The sequence below is a fragment of the Mus caroli genome, chromosome 6, assembly GCF_900094665.2.
Source record: "Mus caroli chromosome 6, CAROLI_EIJ_v1.1, whole genome shotgun sequence".
Taxonomy (NCBI): domain Eukaryota; kingdom Metazoa; phylum Chordata; class Mammalia; order Rodentia; family Muridae; genus Mus; species Mus caroli.
Window position 1 is genome coordinate 18,604,087 of NC_034575.1, and position 21,341 is coordinate 18,625,427.

General features: G+C 39.1%; 1 protein-coding gene across 10 annotated transcripts in view; it reads right to left on the reverse strand.

Moving 5' to 3' along the window:
* Cadps2 (calcium dependent secretion activator 2) overlaps nt 1-21,341 on the reverse strand; it is a 534,832-nt gene that overhangs the window by 126,027 nt on the left and 387,464 nt on the right. For all 10 annotated transcript variants that reach the window (XM_021164381.2, XM_029478701.1, XM_029478705.1 and 7 more), the window contains exons 12-13: nt 18,158-18,294; nt 15,923-16,110 (exon numbers count right to left, since the gene is read on the reverse strand). In XM_021164381.2, coding sequence (XP_021020040.1) covers nt 15,923-16,110; nt 18,158-18,294 — 325 coding nt within the window. The remainder of the gene's footprint in view (nt 1-15,922; nt 16,111-18,157; nt 18,295-21,341) is intronic.

The following is a 21,341-nucleotide window of genomic DNA, read 5'->3' on the forward strand; positions in this document are numbered from 1 at the left end:
CCTGGAACTCACTCTGTAGACCAGGCTGGCCTTGAACTCAGAAATCCGCCTGCCTCTGCCTCCCAAGTGCTGGGATTAAAGGCATGTGCCACCACCGCCCAGCTTGGGTCAAAGCACTCTTAAAAAGGAAAATATATGTTTAGATTCAGAAGAAAATCTCTAGTATTTACTTGTCATTTTAGTTATATTCAAATTAATTTACTTTAAATCTCAAGAAGATAACTCTTCTCCTGAGGTATAAAAGGAAAAGGTAATGATACATCTTTCACTGTGATAACAAAGACTGGTCAAACATAGTGATTTAGAATTCTAACATAAATGAAAATTTTCCTGACCTGAATGTTAACTGTGGTTTAACTCTATGGCTGACAAATGTTAAAGTGGTATTGAGAAGAAAATGTATTGTCATGGATCAAGACTTAATAGCCTTTTTTTTTTTTTTTTGCTTCATGGCTTATATTAATTGAAGTAACAAGATTTCAATAAACGTAGAGTGCTCTGTGAAAGAGGCTTGAGTCACAAGCAAAGTATGAAACATAGACTGGCAGTGGGAATCTTTTTCCCCACTTTTTTATTATATATTTTCTTTATTTACATTTCAGATGTTATCCCCTTTCCTAGTTTTCCCTCTGAAAATCCCCTATCCCCTCCTCCCCTCTCCCCCTCTGCTCACCAATCTACCCACTCCTGCTTCCTAGCCCTGGCATTCCCCTATACTGGGGCATAGAACCTTCACAGGACCAAGGGCCACTCCTGTGGGAATCTTTTTAATTATGGATGGAGTCAAACTATGATAGAAAGCAACTAAATAATAAATACAGTTGTGTCTATGTTCATCATATTTCAAAGATCACTAAAGGATAGAACTAATACATTAGAACTTTCTGCCAGTGACTGAGTCTGATCTCCCATGTGGCTACACATCATGTTCTATATTCAAAATAATACACACACACACACATACACACATATGTCTGTATATACAGATACTTACATGCACATAATATCTGCATACAGGCAGTGAAAAATACTGTTTATTTGAAATGCAGATCCATTACCATATCTCATGAGGGTTATATAGTTTTTTGTAATTCTTCTATGGAATAAGGTATTTTCAACTTGTAGTATTAGTCAACATGGCAGATTATGATGTTGCATGACACCATTCTTGAGGAAGAGTCATAAACAAATGTCTATTTACCCGAGACAGAGAAGTAATAACAGACCAAAACTGAGTTTTATGGGTCAGGGGTTATTTTCAGTAGCAGAAATAACCCAAAGATAGCTAAAGCAACCAAAAGATCACCCCACAAAATCAGGAAATGTAGAACATATCACTTACATGCAGCTCAACATGTTGGAGAATGTCTCTTTCAGGCAGCTCAGATGGTCTGAGCCTCTTCAAAAAAGCTAAGCTTGTCTGAAAATATCTCTCAACAGTCCTTTTCACTTATGTAAGCTTGAGAAATAAGAGACCTACTGTATCTGGTCAGTTTCAGGGAATTCCTGAGGCTTTTGAGTTGTTTATTCCCTAGGCTTAATGAGATTCTCTACAGGATGGGATGCTTTTCTTCCCCACAAAACACCCTTAGTCTCAACAAGCTTCCCACCAAGATGGAGTTTTATCTCCAAGGAAATGGCTTCACAACAATGATTAAAAGAAAAAAATATTTATATACAATAGATATCTTGTTTTGCCCTTTTTCTACCAGTAAATATAAACTATAGTTTAAGGAAGTTGACTTAAAAACCATAACACAGAGAGCTGAAGAGATGGCTCACTGGGTAAGAACACTGGCTGCTTATCCAGAGGTCCTGAGTTCAGTTCCCAGTAATCACACAATGGCTCACAACCATCTCTAATGTGATCTGATTCCCTCCTTTGTCTGAAGCTCTCTGTCATACAGGCAGCCATGCAAATAAAGTGCTCATATACATAAATAAATAAATCGTTAAAAAACATAAGATAGGCAAGAGAGGAATAAACAATATTATCGAGCTTTCTATTACCTACTGACTTCTAGAACAGAGAAAGCAGCTTAGAAATAGGTGCCTACAAAGGAAAAGGCTAATTAATTTCCAGTTTTAAAATAAGTCTGGGAGAAAATGTGACACAAAATGGTTATAGCATTCAGTGTTTAGGTAGAGAAGAAAGTTAGGCATCTAGGCAAATCCTCAGATATGGATGGGCAGGAAGTGCAGTTTCACTTTCTGTGCTTGTGGAATTTGTCGTTCACACATTCTACACTACTGTTTCAGAGTAAAAAAAAAAAATTCCCAGAGGCCAATGATACAAACAAAAATTAATTTTAGCATGTTTAAGACCCATTTGTGTATAATTTTGAGCAAAGATGATTTGCTTACTACATTTTTCAAAACACTTTGTAATGGACAATGATCACTGGAGAGCCTCTAGGAGCAGAGGATGAACAGACCCAAGTCACCTTCTGTGTAACACAAATCATGCTGTCCTCTCTGAGGTTCACGGTCAAATTGTATAAAGTATCTAAGATGTCTACTGACAGTGGAATCTGTTGAACTTTAAGCAGTACGTCTAACAAAAATCACTTAACTAAGGGTTTCTTCTTAATTATTGCTTATAAATCACCACCTAGCATCTAAGAACTCAAGTTTTGTTTTCGAAAGCCACTTTATTTTTCATGGTCATTTCCATCTGGACAGTTTCTAGGTACTTGAGGGATAAGTGAGCCTCAAATCTCTAGGCATGGATAGGGACTAAGTGCTGGACAGCATGGGTTGAATGGACAGGCCAGAAGCAATGTTACTTAGAAAACTGATTTTATCAATGATATGAATTTCTTCCAAACTCCTATAACCCATCAGGGAAGTCTGTGTCCTGGTTTGGTGAACTGTGGTTAAGAGTTCACTTGTAAGCACCGAGAAGGCCAATGTCACAGTACCAGATGCTTTGGGTTTCTGAGAGGCTTCCTGTCACCTGTGTTCTCCTCTGAGGAATGTATGACATCTTACTTTCCCCTAGAGAGAGTGAGAGGGGAAGAGACACCTAGAGGGTGGTATTTCTGAATTGTCAATTCTGCCTGCAGCACAGCGGGTAAAGCCACTTTGCACTTCGTGTATTTCCCACCAATATCCATTTGTGAAAGGGAGAGGGAGGCCCGGTGCGAGAATAGGAATGGTGGGGGATGATGAGGACAAGGAAGGTCACCCCCTCTGACTTTCCCAACCTGCAACACTTCCTATTGTTTCGGTCAGGATGGCCTAGCATTTGGATGGGTGTGCATTATCGAAACAGCGTTGTTTCCTGTTCTGAAGTTATATTTATATCCATACCCTCTTACTGAGACTGGAGAAAGACATTCTGTAAGAAAAATTGTGAAGATGAAAGTTTGAAATCATAATTCTCTTCCTTACTCTCTTTTATAAGAGCTTTTTAAAATTTTTTTTCGAATTAAAATATAATTACATTATTTACCCCTTCCCTTTCCTGCCTCCCGCCCCTCTCATGTAACTCCCAGCTCTGTTTTATACAGAGACCGCTCTCTTAGGATCCTTTCTTTGCATTTTGTGTTACATTCTGCTTTCTTGGAGACTGTAAACATTAAAAAAATAATTCTACAGTGGAATCAGGAATTAGAGTTTTTAAAGATCCCAGACTTGATGGAGTTTCTAGGTTGTGCCAAAGACAAAGAGGTATTCGTTAGCTATTTTCTCTTGGGAGCACACAAGAAAACTCATTCAAGTTAAGAAATTTGTACACACTCTAGAATTCAAGACAAACAAAATGCTAAGAGAATTTGAATTAAAAATAGAAGATCACTGTAGTTCTTTCAAACAGGAATAATTACAGGTTTTGACTGTGGGATGGCAACCCCCTCCCTCATTTAATGCCCTGTGTTCCTGCTGGAGGTAGGATCTGCAAGTTCTCTCTCCGTACTGACCAGCATTTCATCTAAGGTCCCTCCCTTTGAGTCCTGAGAGTCTCTTAACTCCCACATCTCTGGTGCATTATGGAGAGTCCCACCAACCTCCTACCTCCTGAGGTTGCCTGTTGCCATTCTTTCTGCTGGCCCTCAGGGTTTCAGTCCTTTTCCCTCACCCAATACCAGATCAGGCTCCCCTCTGCCTACCCCCTTCCTGCTAACCCACCCCCTGCCCACTTTCCCTCCCAGGTCCTTCCCTCCCTCCCCACTTGTGGTTGCTTTCTTCTCCCTCCCAAGTAGGACTGAGGCATCCTCACTTGGGCCCTTCAGCTTGTTGACCTTTTTGAGTTCTGTGGATTGTTTCTTGGGTATTCTGTTTTTTTTTTTTTTTAATTTTGCTAATATCCACTTAATAGTGAGTACATACCACACATGTCCTTTTGAGTCTGAGTTACCTCATTAGGGATGATATTATCTAGTTCTATCCATTTGTTTGCAAAACTCAGGGAACTGTTTCTTAATAGCTGAGTAGTATTCCATTGTGTAAATGAACCACATTTTCTGTATCCATTCTTCTCTTGTGGGACATCTGGGTTGTTTCCAGTTTCTGGTTATCACAAATAGAACATAGTGGAACATGTGGGGTATCTGTAGCATATATTCCCAAGAGTGATATTGCTGGGTCTTCAGGTAGATCTATTTCTAATTTTCTGAGGAACCTCCAGATTGATTTCCAGAGTGGTTGTACCAGTTTGCAATCCCACCAGCAATGGAGGAGTGTTCCTCTTTCTCCACATCCTCACCAACATGTGTTGTCACCTGAGGTTTTGATTTTAGCCATTCTGATGGGTGTAAGGTAGAATCTCAGGGTCGTTTTGATTTGCATTTCTCTGATCATTAAAGACTTTGAACATTTCTTTAGGTGCTTCTCAGCCATTCGAGATTCCTTTGTTGTGAATTCTCGGTTTAGTTCTATACCCCAGTTTTTGATTGGGTTGTTTTTTTTTTGTTTGTTTTTTGTTTTTTGTTTTTTTTGGTAGCTAGTTTCTTGAATTCCTTATATATTTTGGATATTAGTCCTCTATTGAATGTGGGGTTAGTGAAGACTCTCACCCATAATTGCTCCTGTGAGAAAGAATTACAGGGATGGAAATGGAGAGGGGCCTGAGGAAAAGAAGGTCCAGCGATAGGCCCAAAGAGGGATCCAGCTCAAGGGAAGGTCTGAAGGCCTGGCAGTATTACTGAGCCTATGGAGCTATCACTGTACTCTGGAATACCCAATGAGCAGCTGAAAGAGTCAGATGCAGATATTTGCACTCAACCAATAGACAGAAGCTACTGACTCCTGTGGTTGAATTAGGGAAGGCCGAAAGAAGCTGAGAAGGAGGGCAACCCTGTGGGAGAACCAGCAGTCTCAATAAATCTGGACTCCTGAGATCTCTCAAGCACTGGACCACAAAACAGTCAGCATACACCAGCTGATATGAAGCCCCCATTCATACACAGCAGAGGACTACTAGGTATGTGTTCAGAGATGATACACCTAATCCTGAAGAGACTGGAGGCCCCAGGGAGTTTGGAGTTCAGGAGGGGTGGGGGTTGGGGGATGGGGACATTCTTGTGGAGGCGGGGTGGGGAGGAGTTATGGGATGTGGAACAGTCAGAGGGTGGACAGGGGTGGGGGTGGGGTAGTCTAGGGGGGTAAAATCTGGAGTGTAAATAAATAAACAAATAAAATTAAAACAAAAACTAGAAGATTGCTACATACTTTTTTGATATCTATCTATAATCTATCTTTATCTGTCTGTCTCAATCAATTTATCAATCAATCAATCATTGGCTCTCTTACGTTTTATATTTTATTTTATTTTATTTATTTATTTATTTATTTTTTTTTTGGTTTTTCGAGACAGGGTTTCTCTGTATAGCCCTGGCTGTCCTGGAACTCACTTTGTAGACCAGGCTGGCCTCGAACTCAGAAATCCGCCTGCCTCTGCCTCCCAAGTGCTGGGATTAAAGGCGTGCGCCACCACCGCCCGGCTATATTGTATTTTAAAATATAATGTCACCTTTATTGACAGCTAGAGACAAGGGATTCAGAAAAAATAAAATAAAAAAAGGAACAAAACTTTTGTATAAAATGCCAATCAAAAATAACTGGAAGTACTATAAATATCATCCTAATTTTTTCTATAACTCTACAGATATCTATTATTCAATTGTATTATTTTAATGAACTTAGTAGACATTTTGCATATCACTTAAATATTCTAACATATCTTTTCTAATGGAAGAGCATTTAATCAGATGGCGCATCCATGTAATTCTCTTTTAGAACCGATTTGGATGTTTCTTCTAATTTATCTACTATAGTTCACACTTTAATAACTAGGTTTGTACTTTAGGTTCTTAAATCATAGGTTTTTTTTCCTTTGGGAAATGTCTCTAGAGTATATGCTAAGTTAAACATGATATACTTGATTATTTGATACATTGTAAAGTTGCTTTTTAAAGAAAGCAAAAGAGCCTTACAATCTGATCTGCAGCATTTGAGGGCATCAATTTTTCTGCAGCAGCATTAACAGTAGTCTTTATTATTTGTTGTAATCATTTTAAGTTTTATATGTTAAAGTTATATTCTTTTCAATATAAAGTTCTATACTTAAAATGACAGCCATCTTACTATGTATTTCTAGTCATTTTCATGGGCCATAGAATCACTCCATTGAATCAATTAAAACATTTAACGATTAATTCTACTAAGTGTTGTCACAACGAAAAATGGTTTTGAGCATGCCACAGTGTCTGAACACAGTGTATGACTGAAGCTGTGTGAGATTTCTAGGAGCTCGTGACAAAACTCCAAGTAACCAAAACAAGAGTCTTGTAGCCTCGGTTCCCCCATGACATGGATCATTCTGGAAAGTGCTTTTGGCCTTTCCCAGGTGTAGTACACAGGAGTGGGCTTTGCTCCAGATTACCCATCATTTTACTTTTGTTATTCAAAAATGTTTCCATGCATGGGTTGTCCTCTTAAGTGTATTCAGCCCAAACTCATGTGAACTTCATTAATTTGGACTTGTTTATCCCCCTAGAAAACCCTCAGAATATAAACTGTCTGATGCTCTGAATAAAGTTTGCTCTTGCACAAGGCTTTAATCCATCTCATTTTTAGGCCCCAGGTTTACAGTGCCAAGTAGAACGGTAACAGCACACCACACTCATTCACTTACAGACTGCTGTAGATACTTCTGCACAACAGTGATATTGTTTTCTTCAGACAATTAAAAATATATCCCTCTCACTTTCCCTCTCTCTCACTTCTCTCCTCCTGAACCAAGTTTGTCGACTTATTAATTACAAGGCAAGCTGAAAATATTAAACATAACACTCTGTTGCTAAAAGGAGGATAGAAATATGTTACTTGACTCATGGTAGACAGGTATGTTCCTTGACTCATGGCTGAACAAAATTATCTGACCAAAAACTCCTGAAGGAGGAAGTGTTTATTTTTGGCTTATAGTTCCAAGGACACAGTCCGCTGTAGCAGGGAAGTCAGGAAGGCGAAAGCAGGAAGTGGCTGGTCACCCACAGTCAAAAACCAGAGAACACTTGTACTGAGCTCACTTTCTCTTTTTTGTTCAGCACAGGATCCCAGCCCGTGGTGAGCACCCACATTTAACATTGGTCTTCCTGCCTCAATTATCCTAACTCAAATAACAGCCCACTGAAGTGCCAGATTTTCTTTTTTGGTGCTCTACTTTGGTGGTAGCCAAGGTCTCAATTCATCATGCTGTCTGACATTAAAGATCTATTAATAGAAGATAAAAGACCTTCTAGCTGGGAAATAGGTAAATTAGAAGAGAATAGAATGGAGAAGAGAAAGTGCTTAAAAACACAGCAGCACTCTATCCAGAACATGACACTTCTTTATATCTCAATCTGGGTGAATCAAAAGAAATCCACAGTTACCCCCAAACTAGCACACATAAATCAGAGAGCCCACACAGAAATCACTGAGAAGGAATGAAAAGAGATACCATATATAGGTATATTATAACAAACCTATCTTCTCACACTCACTCGTAAAAGCACAAGCAGAGAAAAGAGTGTTAATTATGTTCCAAAGCAATAAAGAGAGTTGGAAAAATTAGCAATGTCTTCAATTCTGAGCGAAAATAATCATCAGTATATCACTGTATACACAGCAAAGCTTCCTTTAAAGGGCAGGGTAAATGAAAGGAAATTTCCAGAGAGAAATATTCACTAACCATTGGCACTTCCATACAGGAAATTCCGAAGAATTACACTGTAGGTCATAGTAAAATTGTTTCTAATTTTATCAACCAACATAAGCAAATTTTGATTATAAAATATTAAAAATAATATCTAACAATTTGTATTGTTAGAAAACAAATTATACAGCTGGAAACCTGATGATATAAGCTCGCAAGCAAGGAAGACAGAGAAGAGCTAAGGTTATCTAATCTTGCATGAAACTTTAAAGGTTCAGCCATGGATCTGGTACAAGTTCAAACACAACTGCTGGAAGATGTAAACTATTGGGAGAAAGAAATATGCAACAGGGAACTAGAGAAAGAAGGCATTCCAAGTATATGACAAAAGAAAATGTAGAATCAAATGGTAAATGTTAATGTACTTTCATTAGAATGCATGTTAATAGTAAAGAGACTGAACTCACTAAAATATTACCACACTAAAAAAAAAAGTCAATTCACACTAAAATTTAAGAACATAGAGAAGCTGGGGCTGGGGTGATGGTTCAGCAGTTAAGAGCACTGACTGTTCTTCCAGAGGTCTTTAGTTCAATTCCCAGCAACCACATGGTGGTTCATAACTATCTGTCATGGATCTGATGCTTCTGGTGTTTTTGAAGACAGCTACAGTGTACTCATATACATTTAAAAAAGAAAAAGAAAAGGAATATACAAGAGCCAAAAGAACAAGCTCACATGAGACAAATAGAAAAAGAAAGTGAAAATAATTGTGTAAATAACACTGATACAAAATCAACACTAGTTATGATAAGGATCTCTAATAATATTCATAGGAAGACTGAAGAATTTCAAGATTGACTGTACATAGTAAAACAGCCCCAAGACAAAAAGCAAGACAGAAATAGAAGAAAGCAAAACAGCAATGGCAGTCTCTACACACCATGGTCATATATCTAACAGGCAAAAGTTGAAAAGGATTAGAGGACATGAAGCACATAGGTTCTGCTTGTACTAACTACTTCCAGGTAAAAGAGCAACAGGAAACATTTACAATTTTTGAAGCATCTTAAGAATTTTGATATTTTATACATACTTGGCCATAAATAAAATCCCCACAACTTACAATGTATTGGCAGCTCACGGATCACATAATAAAATGAGGTCTGAGCTCAATTCTCAAGAATTTAACGAATGATCAAAATTTCTTGAAGGGAATCTTGAATATTTTCTACACAGAAAATTTCTAATATGCCATAAAAGCAACATTTAGGAGAATATAGAGTCTCAAACACTTCACTGAATATATGATCTACCATGAATTAGCAAGGTAAGAAAAAAGTGCCTCAAAATCAAGGAAGGAACAATTAAGGGAAAGAAAAAAAAATCCATGACAAGGAAAGGACAGGAAGTACACATTTGGGGCAGAGGAGAGATGACTAAATTTGTCAAAACCAACAGCTGCAGGAACTATGGAGGGCAAAGAGTGAGCTTGAACCCATGCAAATGTGAAAATGAAAATTAGCCATCCAACCAATACTGCGTTAGATTAAGGATTTCTAGATGAAATGTATCTTGTGACAAATGCTTGATGTCATCTCATTGGAGAGGAAGGAGGATGAGCTACTGTCCCATTGAATACTGGAGAGCTATTCCCTAGAGCCTTAGTGAATAGACAGCGGGTGGCGGCCAGATGCTTCACAGTTGGAGAGAGAAATGACAGGTAAGGATGAAGGAAAAGCTAAAATGAATGCTGTTGTCCCAGCGAGCAATGGAGACCTTGGTTTTGTCTACAGCTTACTTGATGTACCTAATGTATACTAAAACACCCCCTTCTTGCAGGCTCTTTTATCCGGTGCATCGGAAGAATCCCAAAGTTGCTTAATGCGAACAGAAAACAGAGGAAACTGATTATCTGACATCAGTAACTGTTCCCCAAGATGCAGTCTGTCTCCCTCCCTACCTTCATGGTAGGTTTCTTTCCTCCAGCTTTAGCTTATGTTTTTGTTAATCTTCTGCTCGGTCTACAAGGGTCCCAAGCACCAGGGTGAAAAGGAGCTGCAAGGTTCTAGCAAGTCACTTCTGCCTGAAGCTTTTTAATATGGTGCTCAACATTCACCTGTGCACTTGGGACTTCTATAACAAGACCCCCCAGAAGCTCATGTACCTAACTCAGCCTGCCTGGTGAAAAATCGGAAGTACAAAACTTTTCCATCATCATAGCTCAGCCACAGTTGGAGGTGCCCAACAAGTGACTTGCATACAAACATGTCCAAAGTCAAAAACATCTGGAATCTAAAACCTTCTGGTCCCAACCATTTTGTGTAAGGGGTAGTAGACTTACACAGTGTACATTAAAAAAAAATGATCTGATACCTCAATAGTATCTGGTTATAAAGAAATTGTTGGCATAATTTTTATTGATCTATTTCAGAACCAAAGCAAGTAGGTATCATGGTTTTTGTTTTTGTTTTTGTTTTGTTTTGTTTTTTGGCACATGAACAAGTAAGAGGTTCGGCTCAGGAAGATTAGGACCAATTGTTCAAAGCCAAAGGGCTGATAAGTAGAAGAGCCAGAGTCTTTGATTCCCATCTCAGTGCTCTTAGGATATATTAAGTCTTCCCTTTCCCCCGAGCTTTTTATCTTTGTGTTGTTTAAGAGTGCATATATCCTACATCATGTTGAAGTAGGTTGGGCAGGTAAAGATAATGCCGAAAATGTGAGATCAGAGCAGATTTAGGGATGTTCTATATTTTCTCAGAAAATGTAAAGACGTCATATGACTCATGTGAAAGGCACTCATTCATAAGCCCTTTTAGCTTGATTCATTTAATACGCAAGGTAGAATCTGCCAGATGAACCATATTCTGAGGGAAACGCTGGTCATGGTATTTGATCTTGCTTCCCACTTCTTGGAAGTGAGCCTCTGCCCTTAAAATTCAGGTGACATGTCTATCTGAGTTTTCTTGACAAGGTCTCATGCGTGCTAGCCCGGAGCTAGCCAGAGAATACAGAATGATCTTCAACTCCCGATTCTCTTGTCTCCTCCTTTCATGTGCTAGGATTACAATCTTACAATCATTTCTTTATGCCGTATACTTAGCAGTGAAAATCATATGATCCTCTTTGATTCATTGTCTATGATTTTACTAAAATGGGTATTCTTATCTCTGAAATTAGAGTGGAGAGGCAGAGATTTCATCTCGGAAGTGACAATCAAGATGAGTGTTAGCATCTATGAAGGCATTAGCATCAAAATCTGATGATTCGACAAATGCCCATAGGGGGAAAAAAGGTGGCTTTTATATTTACTACAGCCACATTGTCCACTTTTACCTCCTATTGAGCCAGCACATCAGGGCTCTCCTTTGAAAGTCTCATAGCAGATCCCAGGTGGTTTTCCTAAAGGTAGAATTATGGGTGATTATATTGTAGGTCTTACATTAAATTGGGACATAAAAGCCATTTTATGCTGTGGCTTTCGTTTCGCCACCCTTGGCTTGAGATGCAAACTTGAGGCGTATAAACACTCGTCTCAGCCTCGAACTTTGCCCTCAGGATGCATTGTCTCTCCCATCTCTGTTCACCTTCGCCTCGGCCCTCCTCGGGACCTTCATTGTGAGAGGCTGTGTTATTCACGGGTGTGTGTGGTTCTCTTCCTACAGGAGTGGGCTGGTTTCTGTCCTTGACTCACTTTTTTTCTTTCTCCTTTTCTTCCTTCTGTCTTCCTCTGTCTTGGTACCAGCCAGGCCCTTTCTGTTTGTGTCTATTCTTTTATTTCAGAGAGCTATTCAGTGAAGATGCGGCTCACAGAATGCACACACCCAGCAAGCTCAGCACTGCATGATGGGAATGTGCTCCCTGAAAAAAAAAAATTCACTCCAGAAGCTGCTGCTGCTGTCCTTCACTTCAGCTAATAACAAAAGGCGAGCCGTCTTCCTTTTGAATTTGTTTGTCAGAGGCAGTTTTCAGGTAACGAACAAAACGATTCTCTGTGTGTCTTGGCAGATGCAAGAGTGATCAGAAAAATGCCGACGATAGACGGCAGGAAAGTTGGGACTCTACACTGACACAATTCTTAACAAAACTCTATACAGACAAACATCAGGCCCAGCAGATGTGCACCACGGTAGCATATTCTCCAGAAAGAAGTGATGGCACTAGAATATCCTATTAGCAAAGAAATTAGTAATATAATCACACGCATGTTGCAGTATGTCTGCTTAGCAGGAGGTAGAATGGCTGGACTACAGGTTTGTTTGTTTTTTCTCCTTCCTCACAGCTTACGTCATTCTCAGCTGGGTGGTCGGGAAAGTGGACAAGGATGATAGCAGCTGATACTGATAGAGCCCCTATGTGTATCCAGTGGCTTGACATGGTTGTTCCTGGTCTTTCACACCCAAGAGCTCTGAACTCCAAGAAGGTTCAGTTGTTTTCCAGTCCGGTTTAGTCTTTCAAATTTCAGAGCCAGGGTCCCAGTAGATATACATGGCCCATTTTATTCTTGATCATGGGAAAAGGGCATCACTGGAGCAGGGCATCTCTGAATGGAGATTTTGGGGCTGCAAACATCCCAGAAAAGCAGCAATGCTCAGCTTCTTTGGGATAACATCTAGCTTGAACTGAAGTTTGAACTTCCACTTCCTTTCTCTCTTTTAAGTTGCATCCACCCAGATGTTGAAGCAGAGACGGACTCACTGTGTATATTTTAACTTTTTATAAAGTGGACTTAATGGGAAAATTGAATTAAATATGCAGGGATATATAAACACACTCTATTACAAGTTACATGACCCAAGAAGCCCACACCCACTCTAGAGCGTGGGCTACTATTCTTCTATGTCTCTCTCTCTCTCCTTTCTTAACATCCTGCTTAAATATATACTAAATTCATTTCTTAATAAATGCCAACTTTGCTTCATAAAAATTACATTATCATCATGAAGAAAACAATAGTTTTGTAGAATAAAGGTAACTATAGCAACCTCATATTCAAATCAGGTTTCCTCTTAGGCAGTGGCAAGCACTCCTAGCTACTTTAGGGGCTTTACATTAAAATACTCACCAAACACACAAATTTGGGGGCCTCATTAGTTGAATCTCTCACTCAGTGTTTGCAATTTAATTCCACCTTTCAGCATCAATAAGTAAAGTAATCTGATTATATAATTGTCTTTGGGTTTGCTTCCAGGAAATCTCTCCACACATCTGTGAGTGCTGCCCAACTTTGGGATGCATCTCAAAGCCCAGGGCTCAGGAGGCACTGCATCAGCTATGTCACAGTTACTGGCTTTGGAGAAGGAGCTCTTGACATTGGCTGTCAAGGAAGAGCCATCAAAGGACCCCAAACCAGCTCTCCAACCTCACGTGCACTTCACAGAGGGTTCAGATTGGGGATGTGTAGAAAAACAAAAACAAAGAACAACAATAACAATACAAATAAACAACAGTTGGTAACCTTTTCCTACTATTCAAACATGGGCCCATAAACAAGTGATAACAGGAGAAGACCCCCCAAAAGTAAAATCAACTTTATTTTACTGTGGACTGACAGACACCAGCAGTAGAGATTTTAGCAAAGTTTCATTGTATCTACAATATGCAAAGCACTGCATTAATGAATGAAGAGAATAGCTTAATGATACTAAAATTTTAAATTTCAAAATATGATCTAGTAGGGTAGAGGCAAGATGTGTGTTTAACATAGGCACACTCATGAGAAACAGCTCAGGAAAGCAGCAGATGAAAGATTTGTAGAGTCTGGATGAGCTATGTAAGGCGTTTTCAAGAGTTTTTAGGAGGCCTGACTGCAAAAGACCTGGAAAAAGGGAAATATCCCACAGAAATTAACAGGCTTTATGGGATAAGTGTCTATGTAAGTGACTTTGTAAGATAATGATGGAACAGGGAGTGAGAAGACAACTCAAAATTTATGGTTTTTTTTTTTTTTTGATTTGATATTTTTTTAATTTACATTTCAAATGTTTTCCCCTATCTAGGTCTCCCTTTCTAGGTCTCCCTTTCAGGAACCCCTCATCCCATCTCCCCTCCCCCTGCCTCTATGAGAGTGCTCCCCCACCCACCCACTCCCATTCTCCCACCCTGGCATTCCCCTACAGTGGGGCATCGAACTAGAATGGAAATTACTTAAGGGCTTTGGAGGGGTACATGGTAAATAGGTCACTAATGTGATCTATCCATGATGATCTACACAAATACCAATGTATCTGTGGAGAGCAAGAAAGAGCAAAAACCCAAAAAGGGCAGGATTAGGAGAGATAACTAGAATTAAAAATGGAGAAATTTGTGTAATACACAGGCGAAATATTGACAGTGACAGCAACCAGGTCTAGGGAGAAAATAAAAATGTCAAGTTTGATGCCTTGAGTCCATTAATGGAAGAGACGTGGCCACAAACAATGAATTCTTTTGTTCAGTGGGTGTTTATTAGACAGTTATCTCATATCAGGAGGATTTCCAGCTATAGACAGGAATGACAAGAGTTTGCCCAAAGGCTGGATGAAAGCTTAGGTTTAATTTTAGATATGGAAGGTTGACAATGTTAGTAGAACATTACAGATGCTACATATCTGCAGAGACCTGTAGCTTTGCAGAATAGTTGGGTGTGAATTATCCAGAGGTCACAGGGGCAGCTTTGGAAATGGAAAAGAATATGAGATAACAAACAACAACAACAAAACCCAAAAAAACTTCAAAAGAAGAAACCAGGCTTTGGAACTGAGGTGAGAAAGATTTTGCAGTACACTTAGGAATCTGGAGAACCAAAAAGTTTTGGCAAAGGGATGGCTTTGACAATATATATCAATATTTTAAAAAATATTAACAGTTTTTTAGTGTTTTACAATTTATTGTATGCTTCGCTTCCAACTATGATTTACGACTTTGCTTTTCTTATAGATGGGTACTCTGGAAAACCTGATGAAACTCAACCCCAGTCACTTAGTTATTAAATATCAATTTGAATCAGGATGTTCTGAACTCTGAGTTCCTTGAACACTCTGCCATTCTGTAAATAACCCGAAACTTACACAGGTTTGTGGGAAGAAAAAAAAAAAAAGAAATCTGCGGAAATAAGAGATAGAATAATAATTAAATAAGTCAAAAAGGTTAGAGTCTTAACAAAGCTGCCCTGGAGACAATTTTAGAATGATAGTGTCATGGACAAATTTTTAAGCTCAGAGGCACAGAGTTACTGAGGGTTACATAGGTGGCTTTTTTTTTTTTTCTGTCTTAGTAAAATAAAAGGTATATTCAATGGCCCAGAATTTTGATGCAGGTACTTGCTCCAGAAATCTAAGTTAGAGAAGGGTCTAGGAGGAGTCTCAGCATTGAGTATGGTATCTGATCTTGCTTTAACAGTGAAAGTTTACTCCATAGAGGCTAAGCAAAGATCCTTAACCTTGCATCCTTCTGACAGCAAACCCTCCCCCGGGACACACATGCACCACAATAGGAATCGTCTGGACACTTAAGCTATGTAGAACCAGGTGGCACTGAAGAACGAAAAGGCAACTTGCACTCTCATGGATATGTTCTCTGTCTCTCTCTTTCTCAAGTGGTTTTGCCAGCAAAAAGAAACATAAAGTGCAGCTCGCCTGAATCAACAGTGTATTGATGTACATTTTCCCTTTGTGTGATTTTTTTCCCCTGCTAAGAAGTACCTGCTATTTACAATCCGTTACTAGGTGATAATGGCAAAGCACACTCTCTCTGTCTTCCCAGGCAACCCTATACATTTCACTGTGTATTTGCAAGTCAAAATACCTGTTGCCGTGCACGTGAGAGGCACAGAATGCAAAGCTGTAATGGAGCAGGGTGGGGTCAATGACAGCACCGTTTTCTGAATGTTCCATCAGTTCTGTAAGGTAGCAGAGATGCCTGTGACAGCCTCTCACTCCGTAGCGGGCACAGTACTCATCTAACACAAAGACTTGGCCAGGGCTAAACCACCCCTGCAGGAGAAAAGAAAAAAATACATTTTCCCTTCCAAAGACTTGCTTTTTCTGTTAGGCATATTCACGCATTGTAAGCAGCAGCCTCAGAGCGGCTGTGGAACTTGCTTTGTCAGGGGCAGCTGTAAATGTTATTTTCAGATGAAAAGTGTCAGTTTGGGAAGTGACCTGAGGCACTGGTAAACCTGTGACCCAGTGCGGGCACCTTGCCCCTCTCTACTGCCATTCAAAACTAGTCAAATTTTATTCACTAGTTTTATTTACATTTGTCAGTCACAAAGAGTGATACTCCCTAACTCTGATCTCTTTATGAGTTGGTTAACAAAGCAGACGCCTGCACCAAAACTGACCATCCACTGGAAGCATTTTATAACCTAAACTAAAAGCAAATTTCAGTAAGTCTACCTGTGGCATGCATTTGCTTGCTTATGTCTGGAAGATCTTTCTCACTCTGCCCTTCTGTGATCATAAGAGAGTTAGCGTTTTCCACGAGTGGTTTCTTGCCTTTCTTAAATAAGATCTCTTCTCTGAGAGCGAGGCAGAATGGAAACAGCCAATTTTGGTTAGTGTTAGTTTGTTAGGGTTAGCTACAGCAGTTTTATAAACTATGCCAAGCTAATCTAGATTAGTGTAATAGATTAAAATGATAAAATGAAGAAGAGGGCTTTAAAATAAACGTAATAGTTCTTAAGGAAGAAGGGGACAGATTTACAGAAGGACATTCATAAAGGAAAGGGAAGGAATGTCTTTATCCCTACTGAGGAGACAAGGAAGGCACTCAATGGAGCAGCCACATTACAGACACCGAGTCGCTACTATTTAGAACATCACACATGGCACACACTATGATTCAGCTTAAATCAGAAATGTGAACACAACAGAGAAAGACATTTAGTGAATCTGGTTGACAAGATTCTGTTTCTAGTCACGTCATACTCCCTTCTTAGTGTATATGAGACACATGGTAGCATTTTTCTCAGACTTGTCTTCCTCGCCTTTTCTCCTTCCTTGCCTCTGTCCCTCCCTTCTTTATTTTGTTTTTGTTTTTGTTTTTTTTTAAGACCCAGTCTTGCTATATAGCCCTGGCTACCCTGGAACTCTTTGTATAAACCCAGATGGGCTTGAACTAAGAGACCTGCCAAATCTGCTTGCCTCTGCTTCCCAAGTGCTGGGATTAAACGTGCTTGCCATCAACCACAGCTCTATTCTCAGACTCATAAACAAATTGATAAATTGTCAGTGTAAGCTCAACAGTTGATTCATTTTTTTTTTCGTATCCACTAGATATCTCCAAAGACTTGAGGATACAGTGTCTGAAAACTGACTTCAAAGAGACTATAACTTACTCTACGAAGTTATTATCCTTAGTGTCCATGAGAGTCAACTTGTGATAGGACATGCCATTTATTTCCAACAATAAATACTTTATTAGCCTATATAACTTTAATCCCCTGACTCTGTGGTATCAAGAAAAATATAAATTATTATGTCGAAATCTCACTCTACATTCAACACATAATAGATAGCAGTAACCTACCTAGACCTTCTCTGCTACTACCCCTCTGTCCCTCTACACCTCTGTTTCTCATACTGATACCATACCCCACCATACTGTTAGTTTTTCTGTTTCTTCCTCCTAGAGCTTATGCTGTCTTAGGAGTCATAGAGGCAGGTGCAGTGCAGGAAAGCCTGATGAGTAGAACATACATTGTAAAATGCCTGTGTGGGTTTTGGTGAGTCCTATGGCAAAGGTTTTACGTCTTTATTTAAAGCGTTTTCTTTTCACTCAGCATTCTCTTGAGGCACTGAGAAAGCAGTTCAGCATCTATTCCAGTCTATTCTCCCATCTATTGAGTGGCACAGCAGTGGTCTTCGAGTGTATAATTTTCAAATTGAGAAGCAATCGATTGGAATTCTTCAACCCTAACCCCAACTACCGTGATTAAATGAGTCAGGAATAAAGTGATGTTTTACAGCAACTATTTCTCACTTTCTAAAATCTTTTATTCTAGCCTATAGGTGAACGGAGAGACAGATTTGTACCCACCAAACAAGAATACGAATCATTCAGTCTGTGATCCAAAGTCTGTCTCTGGAGAATTCTGAAGAGGAAGGCATGGTCAAGCTTGCAAGGACTCGCAGAAATAAACTCATCCATCCCGTGTTTCTGAAAACGGTCTGCATCTGTAAATCCAAAAGGTCACTCATAGCACATTTATGTTTCCGATTTAATAACCAACGATATAGTTTACAAGGAACATAAAATTCAGGACTCTTGATAATAGGTGACCACCCTTAATACATTGTTTATGATGCAAAGAATATATGATATTAACATGAATTGCAACATCTGAAGTCACAAAATGACAGGAAGAAAAAAAACCCACAAGCCATTTAGAATGAATATATTCAAAGAAAACCTTTTAACTGCACGTATTTATTATGCGTATGAGTGTGCACCCCAGGATGCACATAAAGGGCCAGGGAACAACTTGCAGGAACTAACTGGTTCCTTTGCTTCTGCTATCTTGGTTTCAAGGGTCAAACGCAGGTTATCAAGCTTGGTTGCAAATGCCTTTATCTTTTGAGACACCGCATGGGCTCAAAATCTAATTTTTATTCAAAGTTGTTCCACAGACTCACTAAAAGAACAATCTCATGTCCCAATTTTAAGCGAAGTTGGCCTGGACATGGAGCACACCTTTAGTCACAGTGTTTGGGAGGCAGGGGATGGTGGATCTCTGTGATGAGGCCAGCCTGATCTACACAGAGAGTCCAAGCCAGTCCTCGCTGCATTGTAAAACCCTATACAAAAAGAAGGGGAGAGAAAAAGAGAAAAATTGATGCATCTTAAGATTATTCTTGCAAAAAGAAGTAACCCCAAAACAATCCAGGTCTGTTCATAAAGGAAACAGCAAGGATGGCCAGCAGCCTGCTTTCCAAATGGCAAACTAGGACAGAGTTAAGCACACGCGCTTCAGCTGGATCACTTCCAGTCTAGCTCTTTGTATAGAGCTTTTAATGGGCCCAACTTTAATGCAGAGATGGCAATGAACGCTCTCAAGCTTCAAGTTTAAGAGACACGAAAAAGGGAGCATCGTGGCTGTGCAGATATGCAGACAATGCACCACATCCCAAATGGCCCTTCAATCAAAGGTTCAAATCTACTGCTCTTTACAGACTGCATCTTTCAACGTTGGCAGACCCTGCGGGTTTATCAAAAGGCAAGCTTTTATGATTACTTTCATTAATGGTATGCTTTGTCAAAGTCTTCAACGTGATTTACTAAATATAGACAGAAAAAGCCCCCACGCTTCCCAAAAGGAGTGCTGGGGTGTCACTGCATTAGCTCTGACCACAAAGCCAGTTATCAGCACTGAAGTGGACCTTTCCGCAGTTATAAACATGATGCCCATTGTTCCTTAACATTCATACACAAATCTCTTTCTGGTCATCACAAGAGAAGAGTGCTAAATGCAAGCTAAGTGTAGTTTCTGAAAACCCATGAGGTACAGTCCTAAAACTGCAAAGGAAAAGAGACAAAAGTTTATTGATTAAACCCAATTATAGAGTCAGGCTCATAATAAAACTCAATATTGATCTGTGGACATGATGCTAACATAATCGGTCACATTTAGATATTTAGCTCAGATCCTATTGATCCATGTCAAGTTCAACTTTCAGCCATATTTGTAGATGGAAGAAATGTATAATTCAAGCTGAAGGGTCTTAAGAATCACATTTAAAAAAAAGACAGAAAAACTAATGTATATCGCTAGTCTACAAAATATCAAAAACCTGAATATAGCAATCAAGAATGGAAGATGATGCATTGATGATGTAAGATATTCCCTAATAATCTTTGGATAAAATACCATTTGTGATCTTTTATTTTTAATGATTACCCAAAGGATGAACTATTATTGTATGATACATAGTATTCAAAGGATGAACCCTAAACTTTTTGCTTTTAATTGAGAAGATAGTTCAACTTATCTTATATTTTGTCTCAGTCTTTAAAAGTTGTATATATTGTGATGTGAAATAGCATTAGATGAACAGGAGGAAGCACACCCAGGAGGCAAAGCACAGTGTTTTACAGTTGAAGGAATTGATCTATTTTAGCATCTTCATTCTTCCAAGTAGGAATCTGATCAGTGTCACCTCAGTGAGATGATTATTTTTATAAAATAACTGCTGATTTTTATTCATTATTTCTTTCAGCAGAGGTCATAAGAAGCAGTTAAAAATAACGACCATTAATGGTTCATCTGTGGATACCAGGATATGTGATACATTTCAGAGGAAAAACTGTCATAATACTTATTTTTTTGATAAAGGTTTAAAGACTCATTTTTAAAAACAACAGAAAAACAGTCATGAAATACATGCTTCTGGAAATGATTCTGTGGCTAATTTTTTATACTTAAATCATTTTTTGAACTGATAAAACAATGCTTATGAGATACAACAGCAAATAATTTTTACTAATGTAACAAAACACACATGATTGGAGAATTATTTTTCAACATTTCAATTATTGATAATATTATATTCACAAATATCAAGCCACAAGTGAATATTGTCCTCTAACTTAGAAAACAGGCAAACAAACTAATGAAAGTTGTCAGGTAAAACCCAAAACAAGGTTTGGTGAGATAGCTCAGTGAGTAATGACACTTGCTAACAAGCTTGTTGACCTGAGTTCAATACCCAGGACCCACGTAATGAAAAGAAAGAACTGCTTGCCTCAAATTGTTCTTTGAAGGCCTAAATTTGCTATTGTACATGCTAGGTATCCAACAACCACCCCCAACAATAACAACAAACAAACAAATGAACAAACAAACAAAAAAACTCTAACAACAACTTGATGTCTCTTAGGTCTTTAGCTTTTCGAACACATTCTGCAGAGGTCCAGGTTCTTTCCTCCTTTGTCAGATAAGGACAGTGCCAAACACAGTACAAGACACAGTGAAAAACACAGTGCAAGACACAGTGCCAAACACAGTGCAGGACACAGTGCCAAACACAGTGCAAGGCACAGTGAAAAACACAGTGCAAGACACAGTGCCAAACATAGTGCAAGACACAGTGAAAAACACAGTGCAGGACACAGTGCAAGACACAGTGCAAGACACAGTGCAAGACACAGTGCAGGACACAGTGCAAGACACAGTGCAAGACACAGTGCCAAACACAGTGCAAAACACAGTGCAGGACACAGTGCA